The sequence below is a fragment of the Rhinolophus sinicus genome, chromosome 15 (assembly GCF_057876585.1).
Source record: "Rhinolophus sinicus isolate RSI-liver-muscle chromosome 15, RSI-T2T, whole genome shotgun sequence".
NCBI classification, from domain to species: Eukaryota; Metazoa; Chordata; class Mammalia; order Chiroptera; family Rhinolophidae; genus Rhinolophus; species Rhinolophus sinicus.
In genome coordinates, this window is record NC_142515.1 from 23,606,329 (window position 1) to 23,623,545 (window position 17,217).

Consider the following 17,217-nt stretch of genomic DNA (forward strand, 5'->3'; position numbering starts at 1 on the left):
AACGCGGCTGGACCATGGATGGCGCTGCAGCCTCAGGGTCCTGGAATACGGCTAGGGAGTACTGGGGAGAATCACGTTTTCAGAGGGCTGATAGAGAATTTGGTTATCTTCTAGTTCAACTTCCTCAGTTTACAGAGGAGGAAACTGAGGCTCAGAGAGAGGAAGACATCCTAGCCCTCTCCTCTTTTCACCTCCCCACGCTGCCTTCTCTGGCTCCATTAGCAAACCATAAGTGAAGATTGGAGTTGGGCAGCTGCTGGCACTCTGGAGGCTGGGCTCCGGCTCACTGATGGGCTCAGAGTAAGAGAGGCCCTCGTGCTGGGTGGGCAGAGGTTAAGCCTGTTTGCACAGTCTCCCGGTACTCCAGCTCTCCAGTTCCTCTCTGGCTTTATTTTGTTCTCGGAGAGCACTGAATTGTCAGCTCTAATCCCCCTGAAAGCGCAGCGTTTTTCAGGCGCTCTGTGTAAGTGAAACCCTAATCCCAAGGAAAACGGCCACTTAAGCTGCTGGAGCATTAGGCTGCTCTCTGAGCCTGCCCAGGATTTCCTCCCTCCCTGCCTGCCAGCCCCTCTGCCACCAGAGAGGAGAGGGGGGGATTCCAGGCTGAAAGCGCTCAAAGCCTTCTTAGAAGTAACAATAGTGGCAGGGCTTGCCTTCCAAAGCTCAGGGCTGAAAAAGTGCTGGCATGTTTGTCCTGAGGCTACAGCTAATGGGAGGGAAGGCAAGATTCTGATCACCCTGGGGAGGGAGTAGAGGGTCTTCCTGTCACCTGTGTGGAGGGGGGGGGCTGGCTCTCTGGGGGAAACAAGCTTTCAGGTCTTGCCTAGGTGGCTTTGAGGCCACCTGGACATTTCTGAGCCCTTGGTCCCAATACATACCTGTAACATTCATTGGGATACCACTATTTACAATTTCTGGTCATTCAGAAAAGGTTAGGTTGACTGACTTTACTTTTACTTAGCCGAACTTTACTTCGTAGAAAGTGCCAAATAAGGGAGCAAACAAGCTTAGGGCTGGGGTATTCCCCCCTTTGGAGGACTCTTTTTTGGGACAAACCAAGCATCTCTAAACATCTACAGCAACCAAAATGTTCCCTATAACCTAGGCAATCATGAAAGCAGTGCCCAGTGTTTTTCACTAGGCAACCCTTTGAGTTGGCTACTACACGCGCTTGAAATACAGATCATTGATTTCTTGAAAATATTGTCACTAAGATTCAAATCAGCCTCTCTCTGATCTCCAAATGAATTGGTGAGACCAGGCTGTGGAGGGCCAAGTACAGACCAGAGAGCATGCTCAGCCGTGGGTCTCCTGGATGCAGGGAAAAGATGAAGGGAGGAGTCAAGAATAAAGGTCCGGGGCAATGGGTCAAATTTGAACTCAGCTTAGAAAGACCATGGAATTACATCTTTGCTAAGATGCCTGGGAACCATCCATACCTTCTTCATCTTCCCCAGGGACTCTCCTCCCCTCTGCAGCTCCATTAGCACCCCATGTGCTTCTGCCCAAGGCACCCTGCCGTGGAGGGCAGCAGATCACCCCTGGGAGGGCCGGTGGGCACAGACATGGGCGTGGGATTGCGGCTGGAGAGTGAGGTGGTACAGCTTTTATTCTGCTCAAATTTGACCTGATTCTCCCAGTCCTGGAGTAGATGAATGCCTCTTCTTTTCAATATCCTTTCCCTCTAGAGCTGGATGGGGTAAAGGAGGAAGAGAAAGAGCCCTGATCCAACGATTCCCTAGGCTGCAGGCCCAGGGCCCCCGCCTTATCTGTCAATGTCTCATTGCTATGGAAATGCCCCCATAATTAAATCAGAACTGAGGTCTGGTGGCTGGAGGTCCTGGGGGATGTGACTGGAGGCCTCAGGGATTTGGGGAGAAAGCTAGACTCTTTCCACGGGGCCTTCTCAGCTCACATGAAGGGTGTAGGGCCCCGGGGTGCTGAGGAGAAGCCCTCGGGCTTGGTTCAGCCTCCACAGTAAAAGGCTCTCTGACGTGCAGCATATTGATGTTGCCCCAGTCTTCTCCTTTCAAGATTGGAGAGAAAATCTGATGTCTGTGCCCTAAATTCCTCTAGCTAATCAGAGGCTTTGAGCCGACAGACAAGGCTAGGAGACTCCCAGCCTCCTTCAGAAACATTTCTCAGCTTTTATTGCCCTCTCCTCCCCCAGGGGCTGGCCAAGGGCTAAGCTGTTTGTTTTATGGAGGGAAATGCAGTCGCATTGGAAGGGGGTTGTTAACTACAGGAAAGAAGCAGTTCCTGCAGGTCCTCAGGACTCCCTGAGTGGTAGGAGGGCTTCCCAGGGTCCACACTGCTATCTGCTCAAAGGCCACTTCTCTGACCATCCCAGATGTGGGCAAGGAGTCTGAGCTTCTAAGGGTTTGCAATCCTTTCTCAGAAGCTGAGCCCACACTGCTCTCCCTGGCCTCCAGGCCCGAGGGGTGGGGTGGGGGGGCAGCCCATTGCTTTTTTGGAACTTTGCCTTACTGGCACCCCCATCTCTGCTCAAATTTGCCAGCTTCCAGGAAAGCAGCATCTTCGGCTCCCTCTCCCTGTCCTGGGCCCATCCCTCTTGAGCAGCATGCACATCTCCTCCTTGTTCTTCGCTATGGGTTCCTTCAGAGCTGCAGTGTCTAGGCATCAAGAGAAGTTTCTCCCAAGCTTTGGAATAAAACCACCTTCTCTCCACCAGGGTGGAGAAGCTAACAAGGCTTTTTATTTTTTAACCACCACCCCATCCTCGCTGGGAGGAACGTACTGCCCTTGTCATAGTTCTCCAATGTTCTGACATTTTTCCAAGGTAAAGGGAAGATTCTCTACTGCGAGTTAGCCATCTGGGAGCTTGGAAAAGCAGGGACAGGCTCTACTTTCAGGGCTGCCTGAGGCTTATCTCTTTCCATGGCTCCAGAACCCCAAAACAATAAGCTATAGGTATGGTCTTCATTCTTTACCCTTTATTTATTTACCCTTTATTTATTTACCCTTTATCTTACAGTTTGCTGAGCCATGGTGGGGAAGGGGATGTGGGGTCTGGATCTGTGATAAACACAAAACTATACTTCTCTTTTATCTTGTTTAGAATATTAAACATGCATCTTTTATAGTTGCTTTTGGATTGTTCTATGATCTCCAGTTCTTGGGGGTGTTAATTGCCCTATTTATTACTTCTGCCAACTCTCCCTCATGCAGTTTGTGTTCATATGAGGTGCGTAATTTTTTATAGTGAGCTCATCTTTAGTCGTGGATTTTTTTTTCCCCTGTGGGAGTCCCAGTGCCCTGGATTGTGGGATGTCTCTGCAGAGAAGGTCTGCTCTTGTTCCTGCTGGGGTTTCTGAGTGCATTACTATCCTGGACACATTTTTATGTAAGTTCTCGGCTGGGGGTTCCAGTCATATATTCATGGTATAAATTTGGACTCTGAGCCAGGGTCAGGGTTGGAGTCTCCATTTCTCATGGACCCCTCACTTGTTTCCCTGGGCCCCTGGGATGAGTTTGTTGTGTGTCCCTTTCATGAATAGTTGTCCTGCTCTGTTCCTGGCTTTATGAAGGGCAGTACTCTATTCTAGCTTCCTGCTTCTCTTGGGCCCAAAGTCATGTCTCCCGTCTGGTGGGTTCCAACCTCAGCACCCCCCCAGTTAGGGTTTACCTTCAGCGTGATCCCAGCAATCTCTCACACACTCTGGCTTGGAGTTTCCCTCTATTTCTGGCACCAGAGAATGAGGTTTAGTTGTGTATTAACAATTCTTGTTATATTTTACACAGCTATGTTTTGGTGAGTTTGATCTGCCTTCTTTCTGGATCTCAATTTCATTCCCCCATTACCTGTCTGGGACTAAAATGAGGGTGGCGAGAGCTGCACTTGCATGAAGCGCTCCCAGTGTGTGGCAGAGATGCCTGCTCGAGGCCAGGGAAGCCTGTTTGGCGCAGCGGCTCTGGGGGCTGGTGTATTCCTCTGCTTCTGGAGTGAGCCCAGAGAGCCTCTGCACACTGTCTGACTTCTTCCAGCATCATCTCACTCCATTCAGGCTCCAGGGTAGGGAACCTGCTCTCACCTTTAAGGTGGACTTTCACCAGGTCAGGGGACTCTCTAAATGCTCCGAAACATCTCCAAGGGACTTTGGGAATCCTGCAACTAGTACTCTTCTCCTCCCAGAGCAACATTACTGCCAGTGTCCCCTTATGTTCTTCCATGGCTGCAGACCTGGCCAGACACAAGAAGGGAGGGGCTGAGGGGAGGAGGTCAGAGGGAAGAGGGGCTCTTTTCTACCAGTGATGGGAGACTTGAAGGAATGAAGGCACTAACTCGCTGAAGAGGCCCTGACCCAGCGGTCCCTGGACTACTGAAGGCTTGATGGAGGCCCCCTGTGGGGTCCTTTGGAAGGGCAAGAAGTTGCTAGAAGGTACCAGCCACAGCCAGCCAACCTGAGGAAGCCTGGGGCCAGAGTGCCACCAACCCACTCTCTCATCTAACTGGTCCCTTTTTCCTTATCACTTAGGAGCGACTCGGCTCCGTTCCAGACCAGCAGCCTAGAGCAGTGGGCTGGAGAGAAGGGATGCCGCTGAGCTAGAGCAGCCCAGCGGCGGAAGGGAAAGTGGGTGATAAATTTAAATAACCAGCTTGACTTGGCAGCTTGCTGAGTTGTGATGCAGTGAAATTAAAATCTCGGCAGAACTTGCAAACACTACCCAGAAAAATCGGTCTCTCTCCTTGGTTCCATGATGGAAGGTGGAGAGAGAAGGCTATCGGCCGAGCCCCAGCCTCTGGCAGCCACCCTTGCTTGCAATGTGATTAGCTATGTCCTGGCCCACTGGGCCCCACCCTCCCCTCCACACAATAGTCCAAGCTCCTCTCTCCTCTCAGTCTTGACCTTGTGGAACAGATGTATCAAGTGGCTGGTGAAGTTTGAAATCAGCCTCTAGTGCCAGGAGATGGCAGGAATATCAATAAGGTCAGCTCTTCAAGTGAGGCTAGGGCATTCCTGGGCTGGTTTCCTCAGGACTCATCCCTGGAGGTTTGCAACCTCAGCTGCCTGTCCCCAGAGAAGAGGATAAGCTGGGTGCCTGAAATGTAGGGGATGAAGAGGGCTCTTTGAACCCCTGGGTACACCTAAGCCAGGCTGTGGGCACAGGATGACCCCCTTGCCCTCTCACTTGGAGTACACACCTGGCCAGCATCATCTACCTGAAAGGGACTCCTGGTTTTTCCTCTAGCAAAGTCCTTCCTATTTTCCAACAAAATCACCTTTTTAAGACTCTTTGAGGGAAATTTCTACAGATACACCAAAAGCCTCTCGCACACGGCAGCCAAGCTTAGAGCCTGATTCTCACAGATGCCCACATCTTTCTAGAAGAACTCTTGTGTCTGTTCTCCTTGCATCACTGTCCACTGCTCCCCAAAAACTCCTGGCCTGAAGGCCAACATGCTGGCCCCACTCCTGAGATGGCCCATGAAGTCTCTGGGCACTGCCCCATTTCTCACCTTGACAGTACTTCCAGCAAATTCTGTTTGTCCCCATAATAAACACATCATGAATCATTCATCTTTAATAGATTATGCAAATTAGGAGGACATAAAATCAACAAAGATCAATAACTGCAGCCGTTTAATTGCCAGCAAAAACATTTTAAGAATGAGCAACCCTTTCTCGAGTAATGGCACCATTCATCCAAACATTGGATCTTGGCCTAAGTGTAGAAAAATCATTTCGTGCTCCCGCCCCCCACCTCCCCTCCCCCACCTCTCCACATACTTCTCTCTTTTTTGGTAATTTCCAGTTTCTGAGCGAGTTTCCCCGTCATTACCACTGGTGAACAGCTCCGAATGTTAATGGTTCTGCTTTTGTTACTCCTCGCTTGATTGAAATGTCGCATACAGATTGAGATGTTAGTGCTAACTTGCCACCTGGGAATGTCAAGCTGGGTCTGAAATGAACTTTTCTCACACTTGGATCCAGATGGATCAGCCGGAGATGTTCCCAGGCTGAGCTGGGACCGTTCCAGGGCCATGGGGGGGAGGCGGGCGGGGGAGGCTCAAGGTGGAAGGACTTTTCTGCACCAGTCCAAGTTCTCCTACAGCAGAAGCTCTGCCCCAAAGTTCCATCTCTTCACCCCAGGAAGCCCCTGCCTGCCTTCTGGACTGGACCCAGGGACGGACAGCTGGGATTAGAGAAAAGCCTCCTGGGCTCTCTTTAGGAAGAGACCACTGTCACTCTCAGCAGGTCAGGAGAAGGGCAGCCTGGCCTAGGCCATCTCTGGGTCAGAATATTCAGAGAGCTTCCAAGGTGGGCTAAAGTGGGCTCATGCCAAGGGCCAGTTGGTAATAGTCTGTGTCCTGATCCAGCTAAGGTTGTCACTCCCAGAACTGGTCCATCCAGTTCTCTGACACTTCCAGAACGCAACCTCTGACTGTCTAGCCAAAGACCTCTACTCTGTCCAAGCCAGAAACAGTTGTATCAGGACACTCCTTAAGAAGATTCTGGGAAGCTAACAGCAGGGCTCTCCAAAGACCCCAGGTGGAGGCTGGGTGGCCACTTGCATCTACCTTAGACCTGAGCCATACTCCGATCAGCGTCAAGTCAGAAGCAAGGCCCTATCCTACAGCGAGGCCCGGTCTGCTGCCAGTCTTTGCCACTGGCTGTGATGCTGGCTGCTTGCAGCCTTGCTGCCAGGTCCCTAGGCCGCCTCCGCTTGCCTTGCTCTGCAGGTAACGCCTCAGTGTCTCCCAATCCCCACCGAGACCCTTCTCAATCATTCTGTCTCCCAAGGAACAAACGGCACATTGGCTTTAGTGTCTCTAGAATAATTAGGTGAATTTTAATAACACCTCAATGTGTGTCTCTCCCACTTGGGCACTTTCCTGGCCTGGAAACCCTTCTGCAGTGCCAGGCGCCTTCCACAGCCGGCAGATCTGAGGCCTAGAGCTTCATCGGCTGGGCTCTTCACTGAGCCACACCTCGGCGTTCTTCCACTCTAGCTGCCTCTGCTGCTCCTAACCATTGGAGCACCTGGATTAGGTGCCCCCTCCCCCTGCGTTTGACTGTGGGACAGGCCGGACCCTGCCTGGCCTTGAAATCAAGTGTTGGTCTCTGTGATTTTTCTGGGAAGCAGAAGGGCTGGGATCATTGTACTTATCTATAACCACAGAGCTGGATGCTATGTCCTGAAGCCCAAAGCCACAGAGACCCAAGCTGCCCAGAAGGAAAGGAAAGCAGGTTCCCAGCAGCCTTGAGGAAACAAGGGCATGGAGGCTGGACACTGGGCACTCATGCTCCCTTCTTGCCATTCTGGCCTATTTACCCTCTGCGTTCTCTCACAAGTCCTAGCTACAGGCTTACAATTCTGGGCCTTGATGGAGGCAAGAAAAAAATGCAAAGAGGGAGGCAAGAGGATTTTTGCTGGGCAAAAAGAGCCAGCAATAACCCCCTTTCCAGACTGAAGTACACAGAGACCCTGACCACAATTTTTCCTGCTCACATCTGTACACATCTATTTCGGAAGCACCCTGGTTTTTGGAGGCTCATTCTCTCTCTGCAGATATCATGGCAGGGGGGCCCACTTGTCACACTGGGCCCCAGATGGCATGGGCTGAGGCACCTGCATTAAAAGCTGTGCCCCCACCCTCCTGGAAGCCCCCTTACCGGTCACAACGGGGTATGTCTGCGTGCCTGACACGTTGCTGCCCAGCTCGGGGTTGGTGGACGCAGATAGACTCGATTTGACTTCATCAAGCCCAGGGGTCAGGGCTGGGAGGGAGTACTCGTTCCCCTGGGAGGAGAGAGAAAAGCGACAGCTCTCTATTGATGCGCACAAACGGAGAAAGGGCTCAGTGTGCAGATGGGGAGGAGGACCGAGGAGCCCTCCCAGATGGGGTGGAAGGAGATGGCCAGGCAGAGGGAGGGGAGAGTGGGAGGGGCGGACTCCACAGATGATGCAGAGTTTTGTGTGGGTGGGGGTAGACCTAACCTGTGAAGCTGAGTTGCAGCCTATACTTTATCAGTGGTTATCCAGCACCCTTTACATTTCTGTAACAGTTCCTGCCTAAGAAGCCCCAAGAGTGGAGTGTAGCAGTGAGGATCCCACTGCTGAGAGGCAAGGGGAGTTTTAAGGTCCCCCTGGGGTGGGGAACCTTGAGGAGGAGGGGCGATCATGACAATGGCAGAAGCAGTAGCTGGGGGAGGGCCTAGTGGGGCCTCCAGCCTGGCACTGCTGGACCAGCTGAAAGGGTGCTGGCGCCCCTTTTTTAAAAACAAACAAAGACAGCCCCACAGGCCCCTTGCTCTCTGCCTGTGCACTGGGGTATGAAATTGGGGAGGGGGAGAGTCCACATGGCTAACAGAAGGGTGGGAGGGGGCCAGTCATTGACTCTGAAAGGGTGTCCTGCCCGAAACACTCGGGTAATTGCCTTTTTATTGCAGCCACCGCCAAGCCAGACCCCAGAGCTGGGCAGGCCAGGAGCCTGCACAAAGCAGGAAAAGTTGCTCTGATTAATATTACGTTAAATTAAAACTGATTTTCTGCTCTTTCGGGTCCGTTTTTTTCCCTTCCGCTTCCTGGCCCCCCCAGAGCACCCCCTCCCCTCCCTGGCTGGACGGGATTGCCTCGTCATTTCCAATTCCTTCTTGTATTGATCTTCCTGTAGAAATCAGTTTTGTAATTAGCTGCAAATTAGGCCTTCTACTGGGGGTGAAGCTGCCCCCTGATTTATCACCAGAGTAATTCGCTGTGATCGGAGAGAAATTAAAATGAACTCAATTAGGCTTCGGATTTGCTTTATGGGCCCTGCTCCGAGTTTCAGGGGGAAAAATGACTGTGCTGGTGTTTAATAGTCTAATGAAAGTAAATAAAGGTTATTCATTGTAATACAGCCGGGGACTCGGGGAGGGTGCACCGAGCCGCCCGCCTCAGCCAGCTCCTCCTTTGTTGGTTTATGGCTCAGGGCACCTTAAAAAGACTTTTGATTTTTGTTTTATGAAGACAAACAGCTTATGGGATAAAAGGACGGGCGGGGAGAAAGGCGAGTCGCTGCGAGCTGTTGGAGTCCTAGAGCCAAACTGTGCTGTGTGGAGCCAGGGTAGCTGTGCTGGTGTGTGTGTGCTTGTGTGTGCATGCATGCGCTTGCATGTATGCACGTGTGTGTGTGCGGGTGCGGGTGCAAGCAGTGTGTGGTGCTGCGGTTGTGGGCCTGGCCTAGGCCATAGATCTAGGAGGAATGGCGGTGTGCTCCCGTGTTTGAGCATGTGCGCTGCAGGCTACACTGAGGTGAGGGTAGAGGTGAGTGCTGGAAGGTGCTGAGCTGGTGGTCTGGGGAGAATGCTGTGAGTACTATGGACTGTGGGCGGGGGAGCAGGTGGGTGGTGGTGGTGTGTAAACATGTGCACGGGGTAAAGGTGAGGAGTTAGGAGATGTGTTTCTATGCTGCATAGTGTAGAAAGGTGCTGTGGGATACGTCCCATGCTGTATGTTCTGAACTGATCTGCATCTGTAGGACTCAATAAATGCCAGTATTGGGTCCGAGAGGTAGGCAGTCAGTCTGCCTGGGTCACTTTGTACAGCTGGGAGCAAGAGGCAGACAGCTGGGCAAGAAGAGTGCCACAGGCTTGCACAGACTTTCTGTAGGACCCTGGGGGGCATTTAGGCAAGGGACACAGCAAGAGGACATTTCCCAGTACTCTATGCCAGAAGCAGGGAATGGCAGGGCCAGAGGAGACCTGTTAGATCATACATCTTAGCCCTTTATTCTATAGACAGGGAAACTGAAGCTCTGAAAGGAATAAGACTTACCCAAGGCCATACTCGCATTAAGAACTCACCATTTCTAACTACCACATATCATAATGATTTGTCCTAACTCTACTGTCATGTCCTGTGTGAGCCTATTCACATGGCCCACACACGTACGCCCATATGTAGCATATGCAATGCTGGGTGTACACATGGCTGATGGCTGTGCACATTCTCCAGAGGCCTGTTCTACCCAATTCCTTTCTACTTCTGCACGCAGAAAGCGCCTTCCTCACCTGTTCTGATTTGATGTGCTCTGATGCCTGGAAGACGTCAGGGTAGGAAGGACGCTCAAAGACCCGATCCAAAGCTTCCAGCTGCTGCTGGGTGAAGGTGTCAGCTCGCAAGTGCTTCCGCAAACTGTCCACGCCACTCTGGGAGTCTCCATTGGGGACTGAGCCCTCGGACACATCTGGAGGACACATGGACACTCGGGGCATCAGTGTAGGCCAGCAGAGGCACAGAGCAGTGCAGTGGGCAAAAGGGGGGGGCACCTGGCTTGATCCCTAGGGCTTTGTTGTGCCTCTGCTAGGACACCTTACCCCCAGCTTTGAGGCTGGAGGGGCTGCCCCAGGAGCTGGCCATGCCTCAGAGATCTGGCTGATGAAGCCAGAGCCTCTGAAAGACCTAGGAAGAGACACAGAAGTTGTCCCATCATGGACGGTGGGGGGCAGAAGGACTAGACAGAGGTAGAGTCGGAGGGGCTCCCAGGGGCCATCTCCCCTGCACCCCTTCTGTCCCCTGGCCTGGGTCAGCCTGGGGGAGGAGCTGGATTTCTCAGACCGGTATTACCCAGCCTGTGGAGAATTGAACTTGGCTCTGAGATGAATTTCAGTTCCACTGACTCCAAGGGTGGAAAATCATCAAATCTCCGAGGCTGAGTGTAACAGGGAGACTGAGTGAAGTAATTAACTTCACCACCAAGGGAGGAGGGACTTGAAGCCAAGCTGAGGCATTCTGTTTGCATTAGGCCAGGACTGAGACCAGAGCAGGAGGACAGCAGGTGGCAGGTGAGCAGGAAAATGCTGACTTGGGCAGAGACTTAAGACAGTGTCTTTGTGGATGCTGTCATGCCCAGGCCACCCTCTCAGCCTCTGTGCCTGGCCTAGACTCCAGCTGGACCTCGATCAGAGGCCAGTTCGTCAGCCACCTGGGTCCTCCCGCAGGTCTCCACAGAGAGCTGAGACTTGCTCCATGAAGGAAAGGCCATGGGGGTGCCACACTAGTGCCCCTCCCTGGGCTGCAGGCCAATCCTGTCCACATCCTGCCCTAACCAGTCTCTCTCACCATTCTTTTCCCCTCCCACCCCAGCCCTGCCCTTCTGCATCGGGTCCACTGTAGTTTCATACTATACAGTGGGCCGTCCTGCCACCTCTCCCTGAACCCCCCCGCCCACAACTCCCTTGGACCAAAGCTGGGTGGGTCCTTCCTAGACACAGCTTGGCCAAGACCAGCTGGGGAGGCTTAGGCCTGGGGCCAGCTCATGCCTAGAGTGTTTCTCTGTAACTGTTATATATATCAGTTTATAGGTGATTATACGATATGATATAATCAATATTGCATTATATACAGTAACACCATACAGTATCATTCGGGAGACCATAGAAAATATTACATATTGATTAACCTCAACCTGCAGCCATCCTCTCTTGCTGGCCTCTCAGACGAAGCATGGGGGTCTGCTTTTCTAATGGGACCTCTTGTCTTCCCTCCACTGTAGTCTGGAGGGGGTGGGAAAGCAAAGAAAGTGTGTGTGTGTGTGTGTGTGTGTGTGTGTGTGTGTGAGAGAGAGAGACACAGAGACAGAGACAGACAGACAGAGAGAGAGAGAGAGAGAGAGAGAGAGAAATGAAAATCAGGATCAAGTCTGAGGAAGACAGAGAGAGACACAGGGACAGCCTCAATGGTATTTCTGTTCTCTCTGTTCCTATGGACACAAAACTCGGTGGTTGTGTATTTTTCTGTGTAAGCCTCTGCAGTGATTTTCTGTCTGAATCACTCCATATGAGTGATATACGCATCTCCCCATATGAGATTAAGTTAGGGTGTGGCATATTTATTTTTCCCTTTTGTGTGAGTATTCTCTGTGTAGACACATTTCCACACACAGAAACATACCCAGATAAGTCAGTGTCCGGGGATGTATAAGTGGTAGAGAAAGAACTTTTTTGAACAGATGTGTGTGATTACATGGGGCGCAGGCGCCCACGTCCCCCACATTTCTCCTGTGCTTGCTTCTCTTTCAAGGATTTGCCATCATCTCGATTCCACCCCTTATATCTATTTGCCCGTTTCATTGTGTCTAATTCTTTCTTGCTGGAGTCCTCCTACCTTTCTGGGAAGCCCTGCTGTCAGGGTGGAGAAAGGCAGTGAGTGTCCTTGTGTGTGGTTATTACAGTGTCACCAGTGGGTTCTGGGGAGTAAAGTGTGCATTTATCTGTGAGTGTGTGCTCACATATGTATTATGTACACGGTGTAGGCATGTGTGGCGAGACTCATACCATACCTCTGTGTAGATTTGTGTATATGCCTGTGTGTGACTTGGCTCAGCCTCTGTGTGTGTGTGTGTGTGTGTGTGTGTGCGTGCGTGTACGCTTAGGGGCTGAACTGAAGCTTTGTCCTCAGGTCACTGGCTGGAGGAGTCTCTTTTCCTTCATTTATTCAGGGGCCCTTCAGATCTTGACAAATCTGTCACTCTAAATTTGCGAGAGATTATGGTGCTCTCTCCCCAGCCCGCAGAGAGGTGATATATGATATCTGCTGCCCCTATTGATTGCCTGATCTGGTGGCAGAGGCCGGCGAAATGAACTTGAAATGAACATCATGCCTCAACTCATTGTGCGTATAATACACTACTTAATCCCACATTTTTCAGCCGCTATGGAATTCAATTGATCAATCATGTTCCACTGATAGTACTGTTTTAGGGGTTATTGCTGCTCCCTCCACTCACTGACCTTTTTATTTATTTATTTTTTTGTATACTCAGGCCCTGGTGATAAGACAGGTTACAGAGGCAGCAATGGAGAGAAACAGGGCGGGAGGAAGGAACGGCAAAAGGAATCCTGCTACTGGAAGAGGTGGCAGTGGGAGGCGGGGAAAGAGAAAAAGAGAAGGAAGGGGGTGGGGGAGAAGAAGAGAAAGAAGGTGCTAGAGGGGCAGCACAGCAAATGGGTGTGGTGAAAGCATGCAGAGAACACCCAAGAGAGGTTACGGGAAGCTTGAGGGAACTCCCAAAGGAGAAAGAAGGTGATAAGGAGGCGGGAAAGGTGGCAGTAATGATGAATGGTGAAGGAGCACAAAGAAAGTTCTGGGAGAACAGGGAGAAGAACCACAGGGGCAAGGAGAGGGCAGTGACGTGATTGGTGGGGGACAGAGAGGCAGGCCTCCCAAATCAGCCAGCGGGCCCATGGGCTCTCCCAGGCTCTATCCAGAGGACCAGATGGCACAGTTCCTTCAGCTGGAGAAGGAAGAGAGGAATGAAGGTAAGGAGGAAGGGTGGGAAAGGAGTGAGGAAAGGAGGTTGGGAGACGCCTGAGGAAAGGCAGAAAGCAAGAGGAAGGAAGGGAAGAAGATTTCCATGCTAGGAGCCCAGGGCAGCTTTGCTGGGGAGAGAGCACTTGCCACAAGAATAAAACCAGCTGGCTCTGCTTCCCCGGAAGCCTGCGTATCCAGCTAAGGAGGGCAGCCCAGAGTCTGGATGGGGGTGGGTTTGGAGGGTAGGGGATGGAGGCGGAAAAGGAGATGAGAGCAGAGGAGATCAGAAAAGACAAGAGAACACAGAGAAAAAGAAAGAAGAAATGAAGTGGTGGACAGTGCCAACCACATGGAGGGACCGCCTCAGGACAGTGGAGAGAGAGCTCAGAGTGGGATTTCCCAAGGGTGGAGTCTCAGAGGGGACAGGCAGAGGGTGGAACTGCGCTGTGACACCCCTGAAAGGCTTTTGTCAGAGGAGGAGGCAGAAGCAGGACTTCATCAAGGCTTCTGTGAGCAGGGAAGGAAAGTGTGTGAGTAATTGGATAACATCTTCCCCTCGTGAGCTCCTTGTGGGCAGGGACCATGACAGATGCATCTCCGGGGCCCCAGTGCCAGGCACAGAGCTGGGCATACAATTGGTACTCAATGAATGAATGAATGAGGCTCTCTGGGGAGCATTCAAAGCCAGACCCCTGGCAGAAGGTCTCTGGACTGGCCCCCTGACTGGCTTGGCATCCCAGGACACCCATTCACTTGTCAGGCAAGTCCCACGCATCCCTAGCTATCAGAGGACATGGGAAGACCCACAGAAGGCCCCTGGGTAGACCTAAGCCCCTCTTCACTCACCCCCACTGCTTGTCAGCTTCTGGAAGCATTGACTCTGGTCCACAGGAAGCCCTTCCTTTTCTCATCAATACCATCCTGCCCACCTATAGTGCCTCTACCGAAGGGACAGAGAATATTGTATTCCCAGTTAAGAGAAGAACTTAACCTTGGAGTTCAGAACTGCTATCCAAAGCAGATGGGAGAGGTTGCTTGAGAACAAGGTCCAGATGACCTTTGCATTGGACCCCCCACACCAAGGCTCCAGTCAGAGAGAGCAGGGTTGGGATAAAACAGGCCTATTTGCCTGTGGTGGGAGCTGGTTCCAGGGAAGACCTTTCTTAAATGATCTGAGGAGACCCTTGGCCTTCACCCTGAGGGGATAAGACTCCCACTCCTTGTCAAGGCTCCAGGAAGAGGCTGGGGTATGGTGGTCATATGCCCTGGGCTTTCCGGAACAATTCTAATTTCCAATATCCTTTCCTACTCTCAGGCCACGTTTTTTGACTGAGGTTGGAAAATGTGGTTATGTAGGTTTAATAAGACCGCACAGAGCAAGGAGCGAACCGTGTGCTAGTTGGTCTCCATGTGTGGAGAGCACAGCCTTGTTTTCCTGCTCTCCCCAGCCTCCATCCATTAGCAGCTCACAGTACTGAGAGCTTATTACATGCCACTGCTGTACTTTGTACAGTTCTTTTTTAATCCTGCCGCCAACAACCCTGGGAGGTAAATACTGATTTAGGATACCTATTTTAAAGATAAGGAAACTGAGGAAAGAGAAAGTAAGTAGCTTATCCAAGGCCATGCAACTGGTAAATGACAGTCAGGATTTCAATTCAGGTCTTTCTGATTCCAGACCTGCCCCCTACATCATTTCACTCTGCTGCCTGGGTGCCAAACACAGGGTCCCAGCTGAGGGCTACTTGGCCCCATCTGAGTCATGGTTTCCAGCATCCCCATTTTTCGGCCTTGCACTTTCCCTATACTGATGCTGCAGCCCCTGAACTGACTGCCCAGAGTGTTTAGAGGACACCTGGTCCGAAGTCTTCATTTTACAGTAATGAAAACTAGTGGGGTGGGCAATGAGGTGGAGGAGGGGAGGTGACAAGTTCAAGGTCACACAACTAGGCAGTAGACTCTAAGGACTGGAGCCCATTCCAGAAGCTTTGTCCACTACAGCATGGAATGAGGCAGATATAAATAAATTAAATTAAACAAACTGCTGAGTTAAAACTTTGACGTACATTACTCTTTCAAGGGGAACAAAGGTTCATATTGTCTTCCCCTCTAATTGCTTCATATTTGTTTAGCAGTTAATAAAAAGCTTTCAAAAACCTTAGGTTATTTGGGTGGGGATTATAATCCCTTTTTTACTGGTGAGAAAACAGAGGCTTGGAGTAAATGAGCTGCAGATTAAATGAGGAGAAGTGGCTAGCTCAAGGACATGTCCACCAGGGAGTCTGGCACAGGGAAGGTGTCCTGTAATCAGTCTTGGACTAAACCAGTGAGCAGAAGCAGCTGCCTGCCCAGCCAACGTCCTGAGCATGTAAGTAGCAGCAGGGCCCCAATCTCCATGCAAACGAAGGCAGCTGCAAAACCATCTTGACTGGCAGGAGAGCCACCCACATGGTAACAGTGGTTACTTCCTGATCATGAGCAAATTATTTTCTTCTCATCTAAGTTTTTTCATATCATCCAGGCTTTGTACAAAAAGCACGTACTACTTCTAGAATCATTAATAAAAATGTCTTTTACTCCTCAATAAAAAGATCTGATCTCCTCATTTACTTAGCCTTGTCACTCCCCATCTATTTATGCCTGGGCTTCTCTGGAGCAGAGCTCTACCTTCCACTTCTCTGACCCCAGACTAGACCCTCTCTATGGCCAATCACAAATAAGGCTGTCCAGTGAGGTCTCAGTAGCTTGGAAAGGGGGAAGTCACTGAACACCATGTTTAAAGGATAAGAGCTAGGGATAAGGGACAAAATAGAAGTGTCCTGTCCTCTTCATGTGTGGATATTCTGCCCAAATTCCCAAAGCTGTGACTGCGAGGGGCAAGAGAAATTCTCCTGCACTGACCAAAAGGTAGGTGGGGGTGATGGTAATAGACAGAATGAAATAATGCCATTCCTTGCTCAGAAAGTGCCAAGGTCATCAAAGTCTACAAAACCAAGATGGGATGTGCAGGAGCCGCCCCCAGGAAGTAGGAAGGAGGCATTTGAGGGGACTTTTTAAAAGTATCGTAAAAAAACTTATTAACGTCAGTTTTATAAACCCAAATACAAATATTTACCTGTCTATGGGGAAACTGACGATATTAGGGCTTTTGCATAAGCTAATTAAATCCATTCAAATTTACAAAATTATTATTATTATTCTCATTTTTCAGATGAGAGGCAAAATTATTTGTTCAATATCATCCAACTAGTAAGTAGCAAAGACTGGATATTTGAACTCAGGGATGTCTGACTCCAAAGCGGTCTCCACTCTATCAAATTTGCCTTCTTTGTCAAAGATTGTCATTATCATCATTTATTGAGCACCAACTATGTACTAGGGAGGCTTGAGATGCTTTACACACACTCTCTCTAATCCTTACAGAACACATGCAAAAGAGAGACCATTAGTTCAATTTTACCACAGAGGAAACAAGCTCAGGGAGAGTTAAAAGCATGTGCAAGATCGCATAGCTGACAGGAAGCAAGCTTGGGGAAAGTAAGGCTTATTTCATCCACAGACAGAAAATGACCTGAAAAAGTGATACAGGAAGAAAAGAGAAAAGCGTGGAGGAAGTGGGAGCAGTGGGTGATAGGCGGCAGGCCTCTGGGGCCTGGGGGGAGCAGGAGGGGTCAGCTGTGGTTGGGGTTGGGGGCTCTGTGTAAATGTTTGCTCCATACCATTCCGACCTATGGCCTCTGCCCCCCTCTCTCTCCTCCTTAGCTCCTCTAACACCCCTTTCCCCTTCTGAGGGGTTCACACCCAGGCTGTCCCCCAGTCTCCCCAGCTGCCAGTTGTTGCAGTTTCAAACTCAATTGTTCTCCTCGGTACTGAGGCAAATGGAGTCATTAATTACCTTCTATCGGCTGGGCTGAGTTCAGAATGCGATCAATATCTCCGCTTGTCATTCAGGGCAGCCCG

The 17,217-nt window shown here is 50.8% G+C and overlaps 1 protein-coding gene across 15 annotated transcripts in view; it reads right to left on the reverse strand.

Annotated features, from left to right (window-relative positions):
• Positions 1–17,217, reverse strand: part of PAX2 (paired box 2) — an 89,563-nt gene that overhangs the window by 11,950 nt on the left and 60,396 nt on the right. For all 15 annotated transcript variants that reach the window (XM_088791888.1, XM_088791889.1, XM_074339185.2 and 12 more), the window contains 2 exons: positions 10,017–10,192; positions 7,638–7,764 (listed from right to left, as the gene is read on the reverse strand). In XM_088791888.1, coding sequence (XP_088648014.1) covers positions 7,638–7,764; positions 10,017–10,192 — 303 coding nt within the window. The remainder of the gene's footprint in view (positions 1–7,637; positions 7,765–10,016; positions 10,193–17,217) is intronic.